This window comes from Physeter macrocephalus, chromosome 8, assembly GCF_002837175.3.
Source record: "Physeter macrocephalus isolate SW-GA chromosome 8, ASM283717v5, whole genome shotgun sequence".
Classification (NCBI taxonomy): domain Eukaryota; kingdom Metazoa; phylum Chordata; class Mammalia; order Artiodactyla; family Physeteridae; genus Physeter; species Physeter macrocephalus.
This window is the reverse complement of record NC_041221.1, coordinates 110,685,132-110,712,278: the sequence shown is the minus strand read 5'-3', so window position 1 is coordinate 110,712,278 and position 27,147 is coordinate 110,685,132. Positions and strand designations below refer to the sequence as shown.

Below are 27,147 nucleotides of genomic sequence, written 5' to 3'. Positions count from 1 at the left end.
TTTAGGTCTTCTGCCCATTTTTGGATTGGGTTGTTTGTTTTTTTGATATTGAGCTGCATGAGCTGCTTGTATGTTTTGGAGATTAATCCTTTGTCAGTTGCTTCATTTGCAAATATTTTCTCCCATTCTGAGGGTTGTCTTTTCATCTTGTTTATGGTTTCCTTTGCTGTGGAAAAGCTTTGAGGTTTCATTAGGTCCCACTTGTTTATTTTTGTTTTTATTTCCATTTCTCTAGGAGGTGGGTGGGTCAAAAAGGATCTTGCTGTGGTTTATGTCATACAGTGTTCTCCCTATGTTTTCCTCTAAGAGTTTTATAATGTCTGGCCTTACATTTAGGTCTTTAATTCATTTTGAGTTTATTTTTGTGTATGGTATTAGGAAGCGTTCTAATTTCATCAAATGATTATTTATTATTAATTACAACATCACAGGTCTTATGCCAAAGAAGCGCTCAATAAATTCTTGTTGAATGAGGAGGTAAAGGGGATAAAAGGTGTCATATATGGTAACTCACTAAAGCTATGGTATTTAACTGGAACATACAATACGCCTTTAGCCTTGCTTGCTTTTTTAATTTTGATAGCTATGCATGGAATGCTAAACACTCCCAGAAAGAGTGGAATCATTAACTTTTTAGAGAAAATCTAACCAGTTTGCCATATATTAAGACATTTTTTACAGAATGAAAATAAACATCAGCTTCAAGGCAGAGTAGAAAAGGGTGTCAACAAAGGAAGACAGCCTTGAACAAACCATACACCCGACTCTGTGACCTAACCTAATGCTCCTTGCAATTTACACGGTTACTGCCATTTCCCCTCTTTCATGGGTAAAATGTCCCAAAGAACTTAAATATTTTCTTAAAAAAATGACTTGATATAAAATCAGACTGACTTGCTGCTCCTCTGTAAATGCATTATCTTCAAGAATATCTGCTGAAACAAGCAGATCTAGTGAAGTAAAGGAATCACACAATAGTGGGAAAACCAGAGCATGTATGCTTATTTTCAAATCACCTTTCACTTTTTTTGTTTTCCATTTACTTTCCAAGGATGTGCCTTAATATTCTAAAGACCTGGGTTCAAACCCTGCTGCTGCTCTTACTATCTGTGTAACTTCGAATAAGTATTCAATGTTTCTGAGCTACTGTTTCCTCATGTGTAAGATGAGGATACCACCCACCTTCCCACAGGTTTACCAAAAGAACTGCTTCACTTTATGGACAATGAGATGAAAGTTCAGCATGTTGAATGATGTGTTACAAGTCACAGCCGAGTTAGACCAGGAATTCAAGTCTACTCAAATCAGGCACATGTTTTTGTTTTTCTGGTTTTCCTGCCACTGTACCACATGCCTTCTCAATGCAAAGGCTTACATAATCAGTCACAGGAGGTCTTAGGGTGAAGAGAAAGTGAGGTCACAGATGTGGACCACACCTCAGTTGATTACCTAATTCTGACTTATCAGGTTTGAAGGAGGACAGTCATAATCACACTCTTTCGAAAACAAAGTTAACATTCTCCTAAATTTTCTAGAAATCCTCTCCAAAACTACCCACATAACAACTCTTGGTCAAAATGCCTTGTTCCAATTCCCCTGTATGACAATTTTTACTAATTTCTTCCCTTCCTGTCTTCAGCTGACCTAGAGAGGACAAACATGCAAAAACTTCACAATACCCATCAAGCGCCCAATAGGTGTGAGAGTTATTACGTCACTGTCTTTTTCCAGACATTCCTCACAGTGCCTAGTGATTCTCATCCAGATACCCTCCAGGTTCCAGAACTTGCTACACTTGCAAATCATTTCACCTCTCTGGGCTTCAGTTTCCTTGCCTACAACACAAAGTGATTATCCTCTACTTCATCTAATCCAAGGACTGTGGGTCCTACACGAGTCTTCCTCCTTTGAAACAAAGCATGCTCTGACTTGAGGATCTACAGTGCAACCTCCTACACTTTAAGGCCTACGTTTAAATGTACAGATATGAAAATGTCTTATGCCCCTTGCCTTGAAGACTTGAGCTGTATCTGTAACAGCACGGTAGAAATCCTAACATTTGAATTTGTATGATCTGTCTCGTATCGTTCTATTACTTTTTCCATAAATTTTGATGGACGCTTCCTAGCACAATATCAGTGTCCTCATCTGGCAACTTGAATGGACATTTGAAATCATCTTGTGAACTTAAGGCATTCAAGACAAGTATCTGAAGGGCTTTTTTAAAGTACAACATGGTAAAAACACAAATGCTATTAAAGAATACAGAGTAAAAATAAATCTCTCTCCCACTCCTGATTTCTGATTTCTTTTTCTGATTGTATTTTTATGTAATGGGAGCACATTACATGCTGCTGGCCCCCACCCCTGGCCTTTTTTTTTTTTTCTTGCTTATACTATCTCTTGGAGATCATTCCATATCGACACAAATTTATCACATTCTTTTTTGTTCCTCCTCTCCACATTGCAGACTCTAAGTGACCTGGGATCATATTCCAGCTCTGGGGCCCTGGGCAAGTCCTTGCCTCTGCCTTCTCACCTGTTACACTGAGAGTCACAGCACCCTTCTAAAAGAAATGAGGGAGATACTATCTGCATGTGCCTAGTGCAGCACCGGGCATGCAGTGATGCTCAATGACTGTTGCTCATTAACATTCCTCTGCCTTGTGGAGCTCCTCAGGGGATCTGACCTTTCAAGGCAGACATGGTGGGACTATAGAATCGGACCAACATAACGTGAAATCCTGCCCTCAGATTTCTTCTAAGAGACACATGGTATTTCCTAGGGGTACACATCTATTATTTTATTAGGCCAGTTCCCTACTAATGGACATTTAGGTAGTTTCCAGTCTCTGTGATGACAAACACAGCAACAGGCCTGCTTATATTGCAGAAGTGAGGTTGCTGATCTAACAGCTTATTGAGGTTGGGACTTGACTTATGAAATCACAGATCCACAGCCACAGCTTCTGTTTACTCCTCATTCAACGACTCTGCTTCCCTCCCCAAGCCCTTTCAGCTTAGCCCTTTGTCTTCTGTTTCCATTGCCTGCCTGACACGAAAAGTGGACTTGGATAGGCCTAGTACCTGATTACCTCAAATAGGGAAAACCACCTTACACAGAAGATGAAATGATTTAACTATGTGAACTTTAAAACCAGCATACAATCTCATCATTTTTATGGATTCACTGTAACGCGTTTGTTATTCCCAATTCATAGCCATAGACTATCCCAGTGGTGCTGGAGCGCCTGGAGAGTGGTGAGCACAGAGTGGGGGTAAAAATAAGGTGAGAAAAATGATTACTCTGGGAAGTAGGAACAGGGTAAGTAGGACGATCCCCAACTCTGGGCTCCCAATACTGCCTGACAACAGCTGCCCTTGTGTACCCAGAGATCTTCAGGCAGGCAGGAAAGAAGAAACCTACACACAGGGGGCCCTTTGACTTGCCCACTTCCCTCATACTTGTTTATACCCAATCTTCTAGAATAAATCGGGAGTAACTGATGTCTTTCCAAAGCCCATTCACTGCACTTGAATGACCCTCTCCACCCATCAATCTCAAAAGGCCACACCTCCCTCATATAATTATATTATCCTTTGTATGTGAAGTTGATGCTATATGGTAAATATAATTCAAAGACTGTCAGGCAGACTCACAGGCTGGTCCACACTGTGTATAGAAAGACTCCTTTTGATTTAGGAGAAAGAAACTGAAGTGTACAAAGCCCCTCTATGTTCTTGACACGATGCTGTGCCCAATGCAGACACCATCCTGCATGACAACAACCCGTGAGGCAGGAGGTAATACCCCCACTGGATCCACAAAGAAACTGAGGCTCAGCCTGGTTAAGTGACTTCATCACACTGCACAGTTAGTACAGGGATGACTGAGGCTGAACCCAGATTTATCAGATGTAGCTCAGTCTGATATGCCAGTCTCTCCTCACATAGCTTGCCTTTTGTCTGCATTAAAAAAAAAAATTTTTTTTTAATCTATTTTTGATCGCCACAAGCCAAGCTGGGTTTCTGCTGACCTCATGTCTGACACAATATGCCAACCAGAGCAAGCGCTAATAAGTGATTATTACTCTCTTGACATTACTATGTCTCAGCAGCCCAGAGCTTTATACTACATCAAATTGATGAAACTGTACTTCACTATGTCAAAGCATTTCTCTGTCTCTCCTGCTTTGGGCTACACCCAGCTCAGGTCACCAGTAAATGTCAGTCAGCTACCCACATGTGAATCATTTGCTAGGGGATTCAGACCTGTGTGGCATCATCATCCCCTAGAGTTGGCCAACCAACCTACCAACTACAAAGTGTTCCTGCTGGGAGTCATGGAGTGTAGAACCTGACCTCCACAGGGGATGCTGCAGAAACCCATAGAGACCCCAGGACAGGTGGATCGGCCATTCATACCAGCTCTGTCAATCAGACGTTCTCAAGAGGCAGCCCTCAAGCCATACTGGGCCCTTAGGAATGTTTGATTTAGCACACAGAGACTTTCCTCAAAATGAAATCAATTGCCAAAACTTAAAATTCTGGAAAGTTTCTATAAATATCTAAATTTCATGCTTCCCTTAAGACAGTGGAAGATTGGCAACACTGGGTCCTCTCTCCTGCACAGAAACACTGGCTTGGCCTCAGCAGTAGCTCTCTGCTTCCAGACCAGGCACGAACCATGTTCACTCTCAAGTCATTTTCAGGATCCCTCGGGCATTGTGTCTGCAGCGTCTTCCACAGATTCAGAGTGGGAATGCCAAAATGTCACCCAAACCGGCTTTTCAGTTGTCTCAAGACTACACTGCAACTACTTATTTCTCTGTTCATCAGTATGATATGCTTAAGAACTCAAAATGCTGCATCAGACAATCACAGCATTGTTTATCCACTGTAAATGATTTCACCCATTACTTTTCTTACAGGTAATTATGGATTATAGCTAAACATTCTGTCTTTACTGCCTTTACATTCTGTCTTTCCTGCTGTCTTCTTACAGCAGAAACTCTTTTCTGACAGGAACCCACCTACGTGAGCTGCCAAGAGCTTGTCAAAGAAAGGGCTGTACAAAATATGCACTTTTCCTTCCTGCCATCTCGCCTCCTGCTTTACCCTCAAGCTCCTCTGCGGAGCAGATTTGCAGGAATGCTCTGGCTGCCTGCCCTGGCGCTGAACTCCTCTGGGGGGGTGGGGTGCGGGCAGAAGGCAGGCTGGGTGCAGGGCTCCTGACTCTGGAATGCACTTCCTCATAGAGGTGCCAAGGTCTAATCTTGGTGGATTCTAAACACAATGGCTTTTGAGCTACCAGGGCATTTATTATTCCTGACTGAGAAATGAAAACACAGGCTTTTTAAAGCTGCAGAGAACTGAGATGCAGGTTAAGGGCAGTAGTCATCAAGTCTGACTGAATTACTCTAACTTCAGAAGAAATAAAATAACGTCTTCTAAAGTTACAAGTTATGTAGTATAAATTAATGATATAAACTAACAAAAAGCTAAAGTCTCCTTTCTATCACAACTTGTTTTTTAGTATCTATAAATGTTAAATGAGAGGTGGGAATTTATGCCAATGACTCTTGGAACTGTAGCTCTAAAGTTTTATTTTAGAGAGCGTACCAGAATTCAATTTATGAAAATTCATAGCTGGCCTCATTAGAGTATATATATTTTTTAAATCTAACTTCTTTTTAAACCACAACTCCATTTTTGCCGAACACAGTACAATCTAATAAACTTTTCCTATGTTTTAAAATAAGCTTTCTACCATTTTAATTGTCAAAATTTTCAAATAAAAATTTAAGTAATTGTGGCAGGAATATTTCGTAAGGTAATACTTTTGCTTCTCTTTGGTCAATAAAATAAAAATTAGAAAAAAAAAACCTACTGTTTTGAGCTATTGTTCCTTTCCTGCCCAGCCACCCATGAACGAATCTCAGGAACAGGGAGCTTTGGAGCAAGGAGGCTGCTCTGGAGCTGAGAGTGTGGGAATCAGAAGTGATAGAGCTGGAGGAGCTGCCTGGAGTGGCAGAAAAGGCTTGGTGGGGAAGGAGATGGAGGCTTGAGGGCTACAGCAACCTAGGGACCTACAGGCCACTCCCTCACAGCATCCTCCCCTCCACCACCCACCACAGCAGAGGCTTAAAGGGGCAGGCTTGACCCTAAGCACAGGAGGCTCCGGGGCTTACCAATAACCCCTCCCCTCTCATACTCACAGTGGCCCAGATTCACACAGAATTGCCCTGCTTCATGGGACCTGCTGGGTGGGATAAGGAGCACAGAGTGACTGATGTAGATGAAGACAAGAGCGCCCTCTTCAATTGTTCCACTCCAAGTCTGAACCCCACCATGACCTTAGAGACTGGGTCTCTCTACCAGCTGGGTTCAACAGAGGCTCAAAGCAGAGTACATTTGAATTAGAGGAAAAAGAATATGTAACATTCAGGGACTTCCCTGGTGGCACAATGGTTAAGAATCCACCTCCCAATGCAGGGGGCATGGGTTTGACCCCTGGTTGGGGAACCAGATCCCACATGCATGCTGCAACTAAGAGTTTGCATGCCACAACTAAGGAGCCCGTGAGCCGCAACTAAGGAGCCCACCTGCCGCAACTGAGACTCAGCACAACCAAAAAAAAAAAAAAACAACAAAAAAAGAATATGTAACATTCAAATAAACATAGAACAACATTATCCCTGCCCGCAGAGCATTCTTCATATGTGCATGACAGCAACTGAAATAACTCTGCATCATAGGCATTGCTAAATGGTCCTTCCCCACCCAGGACAATCATGCTGTCAAGGGCAGGGTCATCTCTGGGTCCCCAGAACAAATCACAGTTTTGTGGAACACGGGCTTGAAAAGTAATTCAAAATCAAAGTGAAATGTACACACAGCAGTCTCAGTTTTTAAACACAGCACTGTATGATCCTCTTTTTTGAGTAAAAATTATAAAAATATACCATTGTTTAAAATACATACAATAAATCAGCATGAATACTTCGAGATATCACTACAAAAATATTCACTTTAGTTACATTTAAATTTTTCAAATTTTGAAACAGCTTAAATATCCAAAAACTAACAACTGGTTGAATAAATTATGTCACATCAATGCATCTATGCAGCAGAAAATTATTTGGACATTCAAGTGGTGCTATATAAGAACACTTAAAACTTTTTAGAACATATTCATGATATGTTATTAAATAAAAAAGTAAATAAAAACACTGCTATATCATTTTTGCAGAAAAGATATGCAAACGACCAGAAGGCTATATAAAATAGTGTTAGCGCTAAGAGAATGGAACTGAACATGAAAGATATTCTTTTTGCAGGGGAGGGGGAGTTCTGAGGTTCCTCAATTTCCTAAAGCGAGGATGTATTTTTATAATAGTAAAAGCATAACATGTGCTGTATTTTTTAAAAGATTCTCAGCCTGATGCTGAGAGGCTTCCCTCGAGCACTCTGGGCTGTGCATTATCCACCTCCTCAGACTCCACCCTAGAGGGAGTGTGTTTTAATACAACACTAGTGCGGAGGGGAGACGGACGCGAGGGCTCAGTACAGTTCCAGGCTACTCTGTGAAAACTGCATTTGGCTGGATCTACATAAGCCAGGAGAGAACAAAAACAAAACCCCTTGTCCCTAAATAAATCAGCTTCTGGAAATTCAGCTTCCAAGGAGAGACAGACAGACAGACACAATGTTACAGAGGCAGATATTTTTCTAAGAGCACATGAGGAGAGGAAAAGGAACAACCTGAGCAGGTCTGTGTAAAAACCACGTGTGATTCCAGAATCTCAACTGGAATGAAACGTTGATTTGATGCGAGGAATGCTTTTTATATTCTTGGTTGGTCTCAGAATAATTTCATGAGGCCTGGTGTTTAAGAAATAGCAAAGGATCTGAAAGTTTGCTTATCAGTTATACCACATTGCACTTGATCCAAATGGGATTTAAGACTGATCATATTCAAAGATAATCACAAAATATTAAGATAAAGATATAAAATATTAAAGCTAGAATTTCTGTGCTAAGCCACCTGCTTATTATGTAATCTTGGCCAAATTATCTTTATAAACTTAGTGTCCTCATCAGCTAAATGGGGATAATGATATTACTTATGTGGCAGGTAACCCATTGCAAAATTAAATGTCTTATTTTTGCCACTGTAGAACCATCAGAAAGAATTTAATTTCCTCTCAGCCCAGTGAGAGGAGGGGACCTACAATCAGATTTAATTTCACTTTAGAAACTGTAAGTCAGGTGACATTCTCACAGCCAGCAGCGGTGGAGCAAACTCAAAACACGTTCCTCATAGGCTTGTCATGAGGGTTAAATGAAACAACAGCTGTCATAATGCTTTGCCAACTGTCATGCGATGTTCAGATGTTATTTTTTTATTAGTTATCTATTTTATACATATTAGTGTATACATGTCAATCCCAATCTCCCAATTCATCCCAACACCCCACCCCACCCCCCAAAAAACCACAATTTTTTATTGTTATTAAAAATTCCATTCTCTTCATACAATATGGTAGAAGGAGCCAGGAGATCTGGCCTCTCGTCCCAGCCCCACCCCTTTCTAGCTACTGGGACCATGTCTTCCTCATCTGTAAAATGGGAACGTAGTGTCTGCCTTGTCCTACCTCACAGGATTACTGGGAGGCTCAAGGGAAATAATATATGTGAAAAGCCTGTGGAGAGTGTTAGACAAGGCTGATCTGTAAGCAAGCCACAAACCAAAGTCAGTAAGATCACTTTAGAGTAAAATTCCGCGAGCTCTGAACATTGAACATGGATTGAAACTGATTGATGAGGTGGTTTATTAAAGAAGTGGTGTGCATTAAAAACAAAAAAGCTGAATAACCCAAATGTCCATCAAGAGTAGAATGGAGGGCTTCCCTGGTGGCACAGTGGTTGAGAGTCCACCTGCCAATGTGGGGGACGCGGGTTCGTGCCCCGGTCCAGGAAGATCCCACATGCCGCGGAGCGGCTGGGCCCGTGAGCCATGGCCGCTGGGCCTGTGCGTCCAGAGCCTGTGCTCCGCAATGGGAGAGGCCACAGCAGTGAGAGGCCCACGTGCCACAAAAAAAAAAAAAAAGAGTAGAATGGATAAGAAGCTGTCATACAATAGAAAACTCACTGCAAGAAAAATGAATACACTTTAGTATATATTACATATAACACTGATAGAAGCAAGACACAAAGGAACACACCCCTTGATTCAATTATATAATGTTTTAAAAATAGGAAAAACAAACTACTTTTACATAAGTAGTAAAATTATAGTGAAAAGTAAAGAAATAATTACCACACAGTCAGACAGAGGTTTTCACTGGTTGGGGAGGGAGGAGAAGGTGAGGATGTGACCAAGCAAACAGCAGGGACTTCTGGGGCTGCAGGCTATGTAAAATTGTGTGTGTGTGCATGTGCACGCCCGTGTATATATTTATATGTGTATATAAACACACATACACTTATGTGTATGTGCATAGGTATATAGTATGTATACTTTATGCACTTTATTATAGTTCACAATAAAAGAAAGACCAACGATAACAAAAAACTAAATTCTTTACAGACTGTTATGTCAACGGTATTTTTTTTAAGACTTTTGCCAACGACTTTGTTTCAATTCCAATCTCAGCTACACCAAACTAAGAAATTACGCAGTTGAGGTTTTATTTAATCCCTTCAACAAAGAGTTATTAAGTATAGTCATTAAGCAGGCTATGGTGATTCAACTTGCTTACCTGCCTGTTTATTAATAATTTCTGATTGCGTGGACATTTTCTGGGTCAAATTAAAAATTCTAGTGTTAACAATTAAAAACCTCCAGGGCTACAGTCACCACTTAAGCGTATGTTACACCAGGAGCCTAAAAGGAAACACAAGGTTACAATGAGGAGTTGGGGGCTCTGTGACTTACCAGCTGGCTGTGTTGGTGCTATTCTCTTAGGGTAAGTCTTGCTTCGACTTCTTGCCACATTCTGATCTGGCCGGGGAAGTTGAATAGAAAGATCTCGACTCATTTGTAACGCTGTCCTGCCACTTGAAAAAACAACATTTTGAGTCACACAGGTAAAACCACACAGCCACAAAATTACACCACAGCTCATGGAGCATATCTGCAGTGTATGGAGAGAAGAAAAAACACAGATTCACACAGGTTATAAGTATATAGGGCTTTCAATGGATTCTCACTGCCATGTTAACCAAGGAACTAATAAACTCTATTAGGAAAGATTTAGGTGAGACAGAAGTGCCAACTGAAGAATGTTGCTCGCCATCTGGTTCTACAAGAATGAAGTCACTAGCCACTAAAGTTGCTGACCTTCAATACACTCTGAGAGGAGTTCAGGACAGAGATCAGGAATGAGGCTGGGAAAAAGTGGCCGAACAGGCCTTCAGATAGTTAGGTGTTTTCAGGAGAAAATTTTATGAACCCAGTTTCTTGCATCTTCTCATACTTAGAAAAGCGCTAAAAGCATTAACGGAGACATCTGCTCCTCGTGACTAGCAGCAACCTTCTACAGAGGTGTGTGCTTGACTGCATGCATTCCCTTAGGAGCAGTTCCTCAGAGCTATCTGAGAGGCTCTCTCTCAGCCTCTAGTCCTCAGTAAGCCCCAGATAAAACTGAACTGAACTCACAGCTCTTATGTTGTGCTTTTTTTCCTCAGCCGACACAAGGAAGATCTTTCAGAGGGAGAACCAGGAAAGAAAGGATTTATTAAAGGAGGAGTTAGGTTTTGATTTAAGTAGAATGATAGGCTAGAAATAGAGGATGCTGATGGTCTTCCAGCTCTACAACTAAATAGTAGAGAAATTGTGTTGGGCTAAACTACAGAAGGCAATGATTCTACGTGAATCAACACATCCCCATGCTGTACTTATAAGGCAAGTCATAGAGCCTCCCCAATTGGACCACTTAGTGTGATTTCACTCTGAACCCTGTGACACAATCAGTCATTGATTACACCCACTTCACCTGAGTCAGGAAGTGCCCAGGAAGATTTAAAGCAGCCTAAAACCCCATGCACAGTACCACTTCCTTAAGAGTATGTGAGGATGCAACAGGGAGAGCTTTCCCTGGGGACAGACTAATCTACTCAAGGAACTATGTAATTTAATTTGCTGTATTTCAGTCAACATTCACCCTACGAAAAGTTTACTCCACAGCTGAATTTGAGCCAATGAACAACTCTGGCCTTCACGACAGAAAGTATCATTTACGTACAGAGAAAATGCATTTCTAAGTATCTATCAATACTTTGATTCACCACAGTTAAGAGCCACCTAATGGGAAGAAAAAAAGTCTTTTTATTGGCCACAAATCCCATTTATCCTACATTTACAGAATATATATTGGTGGCTGTCTCCCTAAAAGAGACTAAATAAGACTTATAAAGCCAAATTCACCTCCTACATTCTTCTGTGAAAGCTTCCCCTCCTTACTACCTCATCCACTTTTATTAGAATTAAAGAGAGGCCCAAAACACTCATAAAAAGCAGTTTCTCATCAGGCTAAGTGAGGATATGACTTGATATGAGGAATTAAAATGACAGGTTCCATCCATGAGTGTATGTACTTCATATTCAAGACTTCATGGAAACCAGGGGGAGGGGAGGGAGTAGGGGGCAAACTGTGAGAGGTTTACTTTCACTTGAAATTTAACTACTTATTTTTCCTTATATATAATGAAAATATATAAAAATCTAATATGTCATTTGATAAGAAAATTATCATTTACCAGCTTTCATTTTGCTGTTTTCTTTTACATATTAATGTATTGTTAATAGACAAGTTCTGGAGACTGGGTTCAAATCCCAGCGATGTCATATCCTAGCTCTCTGACCTTGGGAAACATTACTCTAACTCTCTGTATCTCCATTTCCTCATTACTAAAGTAAGAATAATACCATTGACCACTTCATAGGCTTATTATGAATGTTAAGTATTCATATTTATACATTTTCTAGAACAATGCCAGGCACATAAAAATATTATATAATTATTTACTAAATACAAGTAAATAATTTTTTTAAATAATCAATTTGAGAATATTTCTACAGTTTTAACTATTTGTTTTAAAGGTAGTACATAAGGTAACACAAATAGCAACATCTCTCCCCTGAAAATCTTTTAAAAATTCTATACAGAGAACAAAATTCCATTATTAGAAATGGTTTGGAGTATGAAGATAACATCTACTTACAACAAACTTACTCTAAGACTTGGGTAGTATGTACTTCATTGCATAGAGGGAAAAATATTTGCCCTAAAAACATAACCCAATAATATGTGGACGACTGAGGCATTTTATAATGAGATTTTACTTTATTATTCAATTTTTCCTCATGGTTTCTCTTTCAGGAATAAACAAGAAATGGGAAAATCATATCACAAGATTCATAAAACTAAAGTCCAGAAACATAAACTGATCTGGCACAGGCTGTACGGGACCTGGGACTGGAACAAGCTTTCTGCCCTCCAGCTGGTCAGTGTGGCACAGCTTGGCAGCCTGGGTAAAGGGACAGAGTGCAGAGCCATTTGGTTTAAAGCTACAAGCCCAGTTTAAAACGCAGCTCTGCTATAAGTGTGTGGTCTTCAGCAGATTATTTTTTAAATCTCCTAGAGCCTCATTTTCCTTTTCTATACTTGTTCAGACTATTTCCTAGCAGAAATGCTCCTGTAGGGTATTCTTAGTATTTTCTTGTAGCAAAAAGCACTTGACAACTGTAGAGATTTTCAGTGTTGGTGTAAGAGCTCCTACATACCTGGTGGCTCTCCAAAGTGACAGGACAGAGCACTGTCCCCAGGATCGCCCACTTCCCTGGCCCTCACACTGTGGCACACATACTCCCACCCTATGATGAGAGGCACTGCCAGCAGCCCTTCAGCTTCAAAGTGAGGATACAATCGGCCGTCAGTGGGGTAGAGGGAAGAGAACAAGAGGAAAGACACCTGGGTTCAAATCTCAACTTTGCCACTTACTGGTTAAAGGTCTTTAGTTCAGTTACCTTACTTTTGGGGGGGCTCATATTTCTTGTCTACAGAAATGAGCATATGATACCTCCTTTGATGGGTCACTGAATGGATTTAATAAAGTAACACAGGTGAAAGTACCTGACACAAAGGAGGTTCTCAGGAGAACTTGGTCTCTCTCCCATAGTTCAAGAAATGTGGAAAGCTCGTGTGATTTAAGTTCTACAAGAAGGTCATCAGGGTTCCTGAGGGGTGGTTCTTAGGTCTAAGTGTCATTTCTAGAGTATAAATTCTATACAACTCATTCATTCATCAAAACCAGGAGTCCCCTACAAACCTAACAAAAGGTAGAGGCAAGATTAGTTTTTAAGGGGCTCAGAGAAAGAGAGAGCAGTGTGTAACGAAATATTTAACCAAGATTTAATCAATCTCTATTTCAGATCATTGGTAACTGATAATAAAGCAACAAAAGAAGTCAACTATCAGATTTAAGGTCAGCCTTTTCCCCAAAATTTAATTTTAAATTTTGAAAGGATTGCCCATCACATTTCACTAAAATTATCTAATTTTCCCCTCTTAAGTAATGACTAGTTTTCTGTTGGATTCTCCTTGGTATTCTGCAAGCCCTAAGATGCAAGAGAGAAAGTAAAGACTAGAATTCTGTCTTTCTCTATCACATACATCCCACTATAAACACATATACAATTATACACACAGACACCCACACTCACACACCGCAGCCACTTGTTATGCTGTTCGTTATCCCCCATGCTCTAAAAGCCTACAGGGTAAAGGAAGGAGCTACCTATGTTTCCAGAGCTCTTCCTTCATTCCAAGACATCTCCAGAACGTCTCAAAATAAAGCAACAGGCATATGATGTTTATTAAAGTTTGGTTGTTATTACTCTTTTGCCAATTAACAGTGCATGTGCTGGCGACCACCCAGCAGTCAGAGACCCATACCTGTGTAAGCCTAGCTCTGGGCAGTGGCATGAAACACCTTTCTTTCAGAGATGGTGTAATGTTAGTGCTTCCTACACACAGACACTGAGATTTGGATTTCATTAAGACTTACCAAGCAGTTAACACCAGCCACAAAAGTGAACCGATTTAGCAGAGCTTCCTATTTGCAAAGGTTCTCTTTAATTACTTTTGTGGAAGAAATGATACTCAATATGCAAAATCCTAATAATAATAATAATATTCTAATAATAATTCCCAGTAACCACAGCATTTGCATTTCAATAAATTTGAGAAATCAGGTATGGGTAAATTTGTAGAAACCAACTACAGCATACATTAAACAGTATAATTACATTTTCTAACAGTAGGAATATTAAGACAGATGCTTTTTTACCAGCTTCATTTCAGTGACAAAGAGATAGATTTATACATTCACTCTATAACCCTTGAAATGTGTTATGCCCCAACTGGAAGAACAGCCCAAATACTGACTATGAGCTATTTTTCTCAATATAAAACTAAATACTCTTTCCTTAAATTCCTATAATTATATCACTATCTAGGGAAGAACTTTGATAACCTGAAGTTTAAATTTTTAGATTTCAATGAATACTTTCCTACAAATATCAAGACCATCTATAACACAATAATACTTAAGTGTTATTTTAAGTCAGCTAATGAGCAAATATCCAAGTGAATAATATGTAAAGATTAAAGCACTGAACATTTAATATTAATCACTCCTTTATTGATTATCTCTGGCTTCAAGCAAGACAAAAAAAGTGGTTCATCAAAGAGAGGAATTAAAATCTGGCATATCATTATCTTGCAAACACTTGGCCTGGATTTTTTTTTTAAGTCTCCTAAGTAAGCATTTCATTTGGTGATGTCTCCAGTGGAACGGACAGAACACTGTCCCACCTCCCGAGTGCCATTTCTGCACCCTGCTTGGGTTTTATAGGGCCTGGGACCGCCTTACTGCCTGAATAATACTGTAGCTCTCTGAAGGCAGAGATGGTGAGATCTAATTCTTTGTACCTCTGGGTACCTAACACCCTGCTTTCCACATCACAGGCTCTCCACTTAACAGAACGAATGGAAACAAAACAAATTCTTTTTCAAAACACAGAAGGCTCGCATTTTCAAAAAGACACAGGCACCTGCCTGACTGCTGGACAATCAGGCTTTTCCTGCAACATGCTAACAGTCTGACTAATGGTGAAAGGAAAGGGCTCTGGAGTTCGACTGCCAGGGATTGGACCCCACTTTACTGCTTCCTAGCTGGGTTTCCCTGAGAAGTGACTTGTCGTCTCTGAGCCTTAGTTTCCTCACATATTAATGAGATAACATTAATAAGACTGCAATGATTAAATGAAGCAATAAATGGAATACATTTAGCACAATACATGGCACTTAGTAACTGCTCTGTAAAGTTAAGATATACTTGCTAGCATTACTATATGTAGGCGCTATGCTACAGAAAACATTTGATTTGATCCATAATATAAAGCAGGGGTCCCCAACCCCCGTGGCCTGTTAGGAACCGGGCCACACAGCAGGAGGTGAGCGGTGGGTGAGAGAGCGAAGCTTCACCTGTATTTACAGCCACTCCCCATTGCTTGCATTACCGCCTGAGCTCCACCTCCTGCCAGCATTATGGTGAGTTGTATAATTATTTCATTATATATTACAATGTAATAATAATAGAGATAAAGTACACAATAAATGTAATGTGCTTGAATCATCCCGAAACTCTCCCCCCACCCCCTCCCCATCCATGGAAAAACCATCTGCCACGAAACCGGTCCTTGGTGTCAAAAAGGTTGGGGACCGCTGATATAAAGTATACATTGTGTTACAACAGAGGATCAACTGAATATCCCAAGAATACCAAAAAACTACTATTCAGAATATCTACTTTGTTTCATAATCACAACACAATTAGAGATAAGTGAGAACGGGATCAAAATGAATTTCTCAAGATGATAAGCTCTACTACATTCTAAAAACCCTAAGCTTAATCTAGCTAATGTAGAATTTAAATAATTAAGCCTAGAAAATCATTTTTGTCAAGACAGTTTAATAGACTGTTATTGCTTATCAAATTCACTGGCAGTGTGGAAAAATAAGGAAAAAATTAGATCACAAACTTTAATGTGCATGCATGTACGTGGACAGCTGCATTAAATATTTATTCATACATACCCCACACACACCCCAGAGGAAAAAAAATGCCATTTACCTATACCGGTGCTTATAACTCAGGGATCCAAACTTGCTGAGTTTTCTTGACAATGAATTTGATTCATTTTCTGGCATTCTAATGAATTTTTAAAAGAAAATTAGAGACTCACAACTATACTTATGCAACACCTGAGCAAAAGCTGTGTAGAAATAGGTAATAGTGCAACACTGCTTAACACAGTCAAAATATTTTATTCATTCTACATATCGGCAGGAATAATAATCGATTATTCTTAAGCTAATACTTGACATTCTAGTATTTTATATCTGTATCATGTCAAAACACTCACACTTCCTGAAGACTATCAGATACATCACTGCCCACACAAGGAAGCTTTTATTGTGAATCAATATAATTTCTCTACTAAATTATCTTGGGAACTTTTGTCACTACGTTGATTTACCCAAGCCAAGGTTCTCAGGGCAGTTGATCGTATCTGATGGGGTGGCTCACTCTTCTTTGTACTTTCCATTCCAGGGTACCTTCAACACACACCTCCACGTGCAGTTCCTAGGCCCAGCCCCACTAGACGAGAGGCAATGCCTCAGACCTTTTGGGCTATATCCCTCTCTTAATACGAACTCCACAACGGACATGGGTCATTTTATAAGGCTACTTCTCTAGCATCATGCTATTTGGGGAAACCGTTCCATGCAAATCAAACAAGAATAAGGGGAAGAGCTAATCTAGTTTTAAATTTAAAAACCAAAAATAGAGTTTCAAGTATTATCTGATAAAATTGAGTTTTATCTTTACACCATAAGGATGTGACACAAACAGGATCCCCACAACCCAATGGTCAATTCTCTACCCTCATCTGACGTGACCTCCCAGGAGCATGCAATGCAGCTGCTAGCTCCTTATTCACTAAGACATTTTTCTTTCTCATAGTCCATTTTCCCATACCCTACTGCTTACTCCTTCTTATACTCCCCAGCTGGCTCTTCCTGTCCTCTAAGTGCTGGGAGGGTCCCACAGCTCAGTCCTCTCTTTCTGCTCCTCTCTCTTCACTTTTTCCACAGATGACCTCATCCAATCCCCTTTGCCTTAATACCTACGAAATTTACACGACCAACCTTGGTTTATCCTGTATGCCTTGTATACCCAGCCACCCATTCCAGACCTCCAAGCTAACAGTCATTTCAAATTTAGTATGTCCACAGTAGACCACTTAATTTCCACCAATACCAAAGCTGCACTTTTATTACATAAATGTCAAAAGCAATTGTCCTTGACCCTTTCTTGTAGCATGAGCAAAGAAAATATCTATATGTGTGTGCATGTAAAACTGTTAATAAAAGAGAAACACTGTAAATTTCTTCTTGCAGACAGGATAAAATTCTTGTTATAAAAACAAATGCACATCAAAAAAATTTATTTTAAACACAAAAACAAATGCAATTTTCATTTATTAGGACAATGAACAAAGGTTTCACATTAACATACCTAAAAAATGTATGATGTTCTACACTACACTTCCAAAGATGCTTGCAAGCAGTTTTACTTCGAGCTTCAAAAAAGAATGAGGTTTCATTGCACTGAGAGAGAAAAAGAGAGAGAATATAAATTACAGACCACAACATTCTTCAGATGACAGCCACCCTTCTAGGTACCAAAAATTCAAGTAAGCAGAGAAATTATTGTTAACACATTAAAAAAATAATTATTTCTTGATAAAAATACAAAATATAAGTTCCATGTAAATATTAGTGCCATCACCTTTATTATCTTCTTCTACATCACCCCATGACCACGGATAATCAGAGTGATGGCACTGAAGCACTGCAAACTCTTCTGTCATCAATGGGCACCAAAACAGGAAAAATACTGACCGTGCGAAAATCAACTCCCCCCCAAAAAAAGACACCCATAAACCCAGTTTTTAACTGTATTTTTTTCAGGGATGTACAGGCCACACTTAAACTAAAGAATCTCAAGAGGGGTCACTGGGAGGTGTGACCACCACAGCAGTGTAATCTGGGAAAGTTAAATAATGTCTCAGGACTGAGTTTCTCCATTCTGCATCAAGTTATTGGGGGAAATAAATTAAATGACATGACAGATGTGAAGTTCCATATATTAGGTATACAATTAATTTTAACTATCATTTTAATCTCGCAGCTACTTATCTATTTTAATTCATAAGAAACAAAGGCAATATTAGAGGTAATTTTAACTGTGCAGGAAAAGATACTATTTTTTTTTTAAGTGACTGAATAGGAAACCAAGCAAAATACAGTATCCGTACTAAAATAATAATAAACCACAAGCAATTGTTAATTTAGTCTCAAATAAAAACCAAACTCAAGTCACAAATGCAGAAGTCCCCCTGGAATAAGGTTTCCATGGATTCATAAACACAAAGTTGTCAATGCAAAAGAATAACTGAAATGATTCCTCCCCCTATACACACACTTTTAACAAGGACAGAACATTTATATGCATGAAGTTTCTCCCAAGTCCACCTAGAATGAGGCTGTCCAATTTAGGAGTTTATTTGCAAAATGAAAGGGTGTGATGGAAACTGAGCCAATGTATGCATGTTACAGCAAGGTTTTGAATTCCAAAATCTTGTGAGGTGGAGGAAGGAACTTAAGGCAAAGCCCAGGTTTCTAAGTTGGGTGCTGCTAAGTAGAAAAATACAGCAAGTGGAAAAAAATTGGGGAATTGGATGCAGGCGGGGGGAATGGACATTAAGTTCAGGCTATTTTGATTCTGAGATGCCCATGGAACTAGGAACTCAACACGCCTAATGGGCCAGTAAACATGCAAGGGTAGAGCTGAGGAGAGACGTCGTATCTGCTGGCACAGATAATTTCACCTGAGAATCTAAAACAGATCGCTCAGGGAGAGAGCGCAGAGTGGATAACGATGGAATCACAGTGAAGATGCTTGTGAAGGTGAAGTGAGAGAAGTCAAAAGGGACCTCAAGGCAATGGTGTCAGAGAGGCTGGAGGAGAGGGCAAGTCTCAAGTGACCCAGAAAGGTCGCAGGGCTTGAAAAGAGGTCACTGCATTTTATGGGGAGAAATCTTCAGTGGCTTTCGTGAAAGGGGTAAGGATTACAGAATTAGAGGCGATGAAGAAAAGGTGATCAATTCAGAAAGTGTTTTCCTCAAAAGCAAAAGAAACTAGGGGGGAGGTGAGGAGGAGGGGGCACAGAGGAAATCACAGAACATCCTTGGAGGCAGGGTGAGAAACCAAGTCTCCTGTCAGGAGATGGGAACGCTTAGAGGGGAATTTTTCTTCTTTTACTTTTCTTTTTTAAATATATACAAGTGGTACAAACACCAAAAGTTACCAAAGTGGATAACACAATTCTAACTCCATCTCCCTCCTACCACTGTCCCCAATTCCCCTCCTCAGAGGCAACCACTATTAAGAGTTTGTCATATAACATGCCGGTGTTTTAAAGTCACTGGATTATCTGAATATATAATACACAGGTCATTAATTTTAAGATAATTTTGCTTCTGGTTGTGTGTCAGGATAAATAAGATAAAGCCAGTACATGGGACTTCCCTGGCGATCCAGTGGTTAAGACTCCAGGCTTCCACTGCAGGGGATATGGGTTCGATCCCTGGTAGGGGAACTAAGATCCAGCAAGCCTCACCAAAAAAAAAAAACAAAAGAAGAAGCCAATACGGGACAGGCTGCTCCTCCGCTCCCCAATCTACCACCTTCCTCAGCATATGCACCCATCTCCCTGTCAACAAATGAAACACCAAGTGTGTTAGGACTAACGTACTGGGCATTGTCACTGACAAGAAATGGTGGCTACTAATGTCTATTCTGTGACATAGACACCTTCACATTTTAGCAAGAGCATCCACAAATAAGGTGGAATTGACAAACTAAATCGAATTTTCACAAAGTGATTTAAGTACATATATCATCCAGATTTCCAAAAGTGGAGGAGAAACAAAAAAATGTTCAAACTTGAAAACAAAGTAAATCTCCTTAAACTTTTCTAGGACTCGTTTTCACTTTATTCGTCACATAAACATCTGTATTCTTTTGCTTTTCAAATAGAGACCTGGTCACAGGAAATCTAACTTTTAATATATTTTTTAAAACTACCATCACCTAATGAAAGGATAAAAGGTATTTAAGATCCAACCAGAATTGGGTTTTCTCAAGTTTCTGTGGGTACAAATATATTAAAGGAACAAAAGAGCCTCCCACAGGCTCCCTAATTACTTCTGCCCTGTGCAAATGACAAGTATAAACTCATTCCCCCATTCATACAGGGCTTTAACACCAGCTGCCTGGTTTTTGTCCCACTGTTTGTAGAATGATCCAAATACTAAAAGGCAAGTTAACATAAATTTAAAAAGAGCCAGGGGCTTCCCTGGTGGCGCAGTGGTTGAGAGTCCGCCTGCCGATGCAGGGCACACGGGTTCGTGCCCGGGTCTGGGAAGATCCCACATGCCGCGGAGCGGCTGGGCCCGTGAGCCATGGCCGCTGAGCCTGCGCGTCCGGAGCCTGTGCTCCGCAACGGGAGAGGCCACAACAGTGAGAGGCCCGCCTACTGCAAAAAAAAAATAAAATAATAAAATAAAAATAAAAAATAAATAAAAAGAGCCAGGTATTCAGAATAAATTCTGTGTGTTTTTGCCACATACAATAACTGCTGGCACGAATGTAACTGATGCGGCATTCAAATGTCTTTCTTTTTGAAACTCTGCTACCTACTAAACCTCTTCTAAAGGGACACGGACAATTAGCACCTTTCCATTCGTTCACACAAAGACAAGTAGCTGCTTAACTTCAGAAGTTCATTCCAACCTATCCCTAAAATACTTTATCCAAGCAACCAATGCTTGCTTTTGGCAAAATTCCTCAAACACCTTCATAGTTTTGGTCATTTTAGGCCAGAAGCAAAGCTATGGTCTGAATCTATTTCTTTTTCTTTTATAAAGAGATCAAGCTTAAGTCACCTCTAACTCAGATATCACGTGGGGCTTCATCACACTGTGGATCTCTACGTAAACTGGGCTCAGAGTCCCAATTCCATCATTTGTAAGAATTCAGGATCTATATTATATGGACCAATTCCCAACCTAACTCCCTCTGTTCTCACTCTTTTCCCATCTTTGCTGGCTATGCTTCTCTTTGCGGCCTTGAAGAAATCAATCTACTTTAGCCTGGCTTCTCTGAAGCATCTTGAGTTTACTGACAGGGCCATGGAGGGGCTCACACTGCAAGATGCACAGCAGCTAACTCTCCCTGGGATCCAGCTTCACTGCCTCTCCCACGCCCAATGGGCTTGCCACATACAGTCCCTACTCTAGCCGGTCCCTCTGTTTCTGTCTTGGGAAGCGGCCACAACTGGACTATCGGCCTTTCCCAGCTTCCCTAGAATTACGAGGACGAACATTTTCTCAATCCTGTCATTACATATTCATCCCACCTCCACGGTCAATAGAAGTAACCTAAGGTACACTGCAAAGGTCAAATACTTAAGAGTAAAGGGATTAGTACTTCTAACAATAGTAAGATGCAATCATTACATAAATGTTGCAAAGGCCTACAACAGAGAGTTTTCTTATCAGTGATCCATAAAGGCAGAGGAGAGGCTAAAAAGAAGTGCAAAGATGACAAGCCTACAGTTTTATGGGATCTTTTTTCAAATATTCAATCTCTATAAGATTTATATGTACTTGGAAATTGTTAGCTTACTTTAGACACTAGATGAAATAAAAATCAGGGGGCTAATAGCAAATGATTGAAAGAACTTAATTACTGATAAAGCAAAGGCAGGCAAATTGTGGAACAGAAAAAATATTTATTCTTGAACTAAAAAGAAATACCAAAGAAATATCACAAAATATAAGTATTAGAGAAATTCTGTCTTTATAAATGGTAAGCCTGAATGATTGCAGTTGTAAAAATTTAACGTTTGTGTATGTGAGACAGTGGGCACGATGTTTGTTTTAATCACTTTCCCCATATTTTTTTGTGTGTGTGGTACGCGGGCCTCTCACTGTTGTGGCCTCTCCCGTTGCGAGCGCAGGCTCAGCGGCCATGGCTCACGGGCCCAGCCGCTCCGCGGCATGTGGGATCTTCCCAGACCCGGGCACGAACCCGTGTCCCCTGCATCGGCAGGTGTATTCTCAACCACTGCACCACCAGGGAAGCCCACTTTCCCCTTATTTTTCACTGCTTTCTCATCCCGAGTGCAAAGACAGATAAAGAATTCAGAGTAACCCCTGCAACCAAAATATTATCAATCTTGTTATTATTTGGAAAGGGAAGTTAGAAGGGAATTTTAAAACACTTGAGTAAAATATTATCTTGTTTTTTTAAGTTTTTTCTTTACAGAGTGCTCCCTAAAAAGAGTTTCTTACAACATTACCGTCTTATGATATTGGCATAAAAAGAGTTCTATGGTCAAAAAAGTTTGGGAAACACTGCGTTAAACACTCAGACCTTTTATTGAGCCAATATGTACTGTGACTCTCCAAGAGCTGGTAAAGTAGCTGGTGTTTCCCTGATCTATATGAGCAAAAACTTTATTTCAACTACTCTGGTTTAGAAAATATAAACATCCCTACACACACACCAGTTATTTTTTAAATTCTTTTTGAAATGCACATAATATGGTTTGAATTAAAAATCACTGTGCATTTCAACAGAGCACTGGAAGAATAACATTAATTTCCATTCCTACATATATGTTGTATTCTACAATAAAAGAACAAAAACAGCAAAAATATTCCAGAACTCCTTCGTCAGCTATGTGGGTTATATTTCAAACTATACACTAAAGATGAAAAACCTTTTTACCTCTTTTACAGATGAATAAATTAATTGCTTGATGAATAATTGTTTATAACTCTTTCTAGTTCATAGAAACATAAATTATAGAATTGGAAAGGATGTGTTAGATTGTGCTGTGCATCCCCCCCTTTTCCCTTTCCTCCCAAGAATTCAAAAGGAGAAAATAGGAGGCAAAACATTAGAGAATATTTATATGACGTTTCAGTAAACTCTGAAAACTATTTCATTGAGCTTATTCTGCTTCCTATTTGAAAAAATGCACAGACGCAAACCCCGGATTCCAGATGGCTTACTTTTGTTGTTGTTTTTACTCTATCTTTTCCTCACCTTTTCTTTAAAGAAACTGTAGGATTTCCTAAAATGTCAGCATTTCTCTCTTATATTTGCAGATTTCATTTTTTAATGGTAACTAATCTTTATTGCCAGTCTTACCAATGTTTAAAAAATTTTAATAACAAATGTTACTTAAGCTTGTTAAAATGAAGGCATATCTGGTAAGATCTATTGATACTCTTAATGCAGAAAAAATTTATACCAGAATTTATACATTCCTTCCAAACAAATGGCTCGCTTAATTATGGAGAAACATACTAGCAAATGAAGCAAAGGAAACTCCATGGGCCTGGAAGACCTGAGCTCCCCTTGTTGCCTTGGCAAGAGCTAGTCACCAGCCAAGACTAGTCAAGAACAAGGTGCTGCCTGAGCCCTTTCCTGTGCAAAACTTCAAGAGCTCTAAGTGCATGAGGGCAAGACAATTCTGACTCAGAGACGTGTACCAGGTGCCTGTTACAAGTCCAACTTTGGACTGGGTTCATTCAACCTCACAACAACCTTGTAAGACAGATTTTATCATCCTCACTTCTTAGATAAGGAAATGTAGGCTAAATGTCATTCAGGAAATTGTCCAAAGTTAGAGAAGTGGGAGATCTGGACTTACACCATGCTATCTGACCACTAGTCTAGTAATCTATCACTTAATCTGAAAGACTCCAAACCACACTGTCATATGGAATCAGGATCCAAATGTTACTAACAGAGTCACACTTGTGAACACTTAGGGAAAAATATAAAACCTATAGTTCCAGGTACACTCAAACACTGTAGGCGAAATGTACAATGGCACAGAAACTGCGGGTGAAGGTTGGGATAGGGGAATAAGGCAATATCTAACATAACTACACATACACTCACCCTTCCAGCATTCCTACTCCTGGGAATTTACCCCGAAGGCAGCCCTCCAACAATATAAAAATACATATGTCCCAAGTTATTGACTGAAGGAAAATTTTTAATTGCAAACTATCAAGAACTACCTAAACGTCCCAGCATAAGAGATTGGTTGAATAAACTACTCATAGACACTCAATGGAGTACTATGCACATGTACAAGAGAACAAGAAATCTCCCAATGAACTGATATAGAGAGATTTCTAGGAGATACCACTAAATGAAAGAAAAAGTACAAAGACCACATAGAGTATGCTATATTTTATGTAAGAAAGAAAAAAATTTTAATATGCTTATCTTTATAAATAGAAATACAAGGAGGAGGATAAACCATAAAACGCTGAAGTTGGTTACCTACAAAGAAGGGTAAGGGAACGGAACTGAAGGAATATGGGAGTTAGCAATACTTCTGAGTGTGCCTTCTTGCAGAGTTTTTGCCTTTTGGAAGCATACTAATCTTCTCCATCTTCAAAAATTAAAATCAAAGAAAAGAGGATATGAAGAGGGGGCCTATAACTGAAAGCAAACTGAAACAGGTAAACCTAACTAGATCTCAAATGAACCCCAGAGACGCAGGAATAGGGAAGGAGGGAAGGAAGGGCCAACCCAAGTAAATTTTGAACATGGTATTAGACTCTATACTGTCTTGGCAAGGTGATATACATGAGTGAAAGAATCACACAAAAGAATTGTCAATTTCAGTGGTTTGCCCAAAGCAATTCTGAAACTATTTGAGATGCACTTTAGGACTGAGCACACAAGTAAATGTGTTACTGTTATTGGGAAACATGGTTCTCCCAGGCCAAAGGAAGCCTGTACAAAAATGAAATGAGAGGGGAACTTCCCTGGTGGCGCAGTAGTTAAGATTCTGCCTGCCAATGCAGGGGACACGGGTTTGAGCCCTGGTCCAGGAATACATGAGTGAAAGAATCACACAAAAGAATTGTCAATTTCAGTGGTTTGCCCAAAGCAATTCTGAAACTATTTGAGATGCACTTTAGGACTGAGCACACAAGTAAATGTGTTACTGTTATTGGGAAACATGGTTCTCCCAGGCCAAAGGAAGCCTGTACAAAAATGAAATGAGAGGGGAACTTCCCTGGTGGCGCAGTAGTTAAGATTCTGCCTGCCAATGCAGGGGACACGGGTTTGAGCCCTGGTCCAGGAAGATCCCACATACTGCGGAGCAGCTAAGCCTGTGCGCCACAACTATGGAGGATGTGCTCTAGAGCCCGTGAGCCACAACTACTGCACCCATGTGCTGCAACTACTGAAGCCCACGCTCCTAGAGCCCATGCTCTGCAACAAGAGAAGCCACCGTAATGAGAAGCCCACGCACCGCAACGAAGAGTAGCCCCCGCTCGCCGCAACTAGGGAAAGCCTGAGCACATAAGCAAACACCCAGAGCAGCCAAAAATAAATAAATAAATAAAACCAATCATTTAAAAAAAGTGGAAATGTTCAATTAAATACAATAATAATTTTTTTAAAAAATGAAATGAGGGAAGGAAGAGCAAGCCCTATGGGGATGGATGGAAACTGGAGGTATGGCATGAACTTATGATTTCTAAAATGTGCAGAATCATGTTCATATGCACACGTGTGTGTGAACATATGTATTTATATTTGTACACATGTGTATATTCATGCTTATATTCCCTAGCTTTGTCCACTAGAAAGGCCGAGAAGCAAAGTCACCCCAGTAGAAATGACCACATCTAACACCCAGATCTTGACCCTTCCCCACTAAAAGGAACCAGGGCTCTTTGGAGAAATGGCTGATAACAGAGTGGATGAAGGGTAGGTACAAGATGCACCTGAAATACCAAGCTATACCAAAAAAGGAAGAAAGTGACCAAAACAATGGTAAGGGAAGGTCAAAAGGGCACAGAAGTCCCGAAGGGCTCCCACTGGCCAAAGGAGTCAGTCCATGCTGATAACAAATAAAAAGAGGAGAAGGTGAGGCTCTCACCTACAGCGCAGTGCCAAGGGCTGACTGATACATGTGGAGGCAGCAGGACAGATAGAATATCAGCATTTTGCAAGCATCAGAGTAAAAGATCAAATCAGGCAAGAGTCCTCAATGGATGCTAGACCTAAGGTAAATATTGAAGAGCAGGGCATTTGCACTGAATTACATTATCGCTCCACAGATCGCTTATTAGTTGCAAAGGAGAAAAATAAAAACCTAGTAATTATCGAGTGGAAAATTGGGACAACCACAACTGGGTGATCACACTTAACATAACCGATGGGAGGCTGGCAGTACCATGAGCCTCCAGATGCAACACCCTGGGAGAGACACAACTTCACCTGTGCTGCTTTCCAGCAGAGAATGCAGAACCTCATTCAATCACAATGAAACAGACAAATATGAACTGAGCAGCTTTCCACAGTTGACCCTTGAGCAACAGGGGGTTAGGAGCGCCAATCCCCACACGGTCAAGAATCTGGTATAACTTTACAGTCGACCCTCTGGATCCAAGGTTCTGCCTCAGTGTGTTCAACTAACCACAGATCAGGAATGACCTGTACTACCTATCCAGTGAAAAAACTCCACCTTCAGGTGGACCCACGCAGCTCAAATTCCTTGTTCTAGGGTCAACTGTATTTTCAAAAAGTGGGGTAGAATTGTAGTCTTCAAAAATCTCAATGTCGGGGGCTTCCCTGGTGGCGCAGTGGTTGAGAGTCCACCTGCCGATGCAGGGGACAAGGGTTTGTGCCCCGGTCCAGGAAGATCCCACATGCCACGAACCGGCTGGGCCCGTGAGCCATGGCCGCTGAGCCTACACATCTGGAGCCTGTGCTCCGCAATGGGAGAGGCAACAACAGTGAGAGGCCCGCGTACTGGGAAAAAAAAAAAAAAAAAAAGATCAGAGCAAAAATAAATGAAATAGAAACAAAGAAAACAATAGCAAAGATCAATAAAACT

The 27,147-nt window shown here is 40.2% G+C and overlaps 1 protein-coding gene across 3 annotated transcripts in view; it reads right to left on the bottom strand.

The window, feature by feature from the left end:
• The window catches only part of EPB41L4A (erythrocyte membrane protein band 4.1 like 4A), a 273,927-nt gene that overhangs the window by 62,598 nt on the left and 184,182 nt on the right, over nucleotides 1–27,147 (bottom strand). For all 3 annotated transcript variants that reach the window (XM_024122305.3, XM_028493131.2, XM_024122298.3), the window contains 3 exons: nucleotides 17,653–17,744; nucleotides 16,204–16,281; nucleotides 9,941–10,062 (listed from right to left, as the gene is read on the bottom strand). In XM_024122305.3, coding sequence (XP_023978073.1) covers nucleotides 9,941–10,062; nucleotides 16,204–16,281; nucleotides 17,653–17,744 — 292 coding nt within the window. The remainder of the gene's footprint in view (nucleotides 1–9,940; nucleotides 10,063–16,203; nucleotides 16,282–17,652; nucleotides 17,745–27,147) is intronic.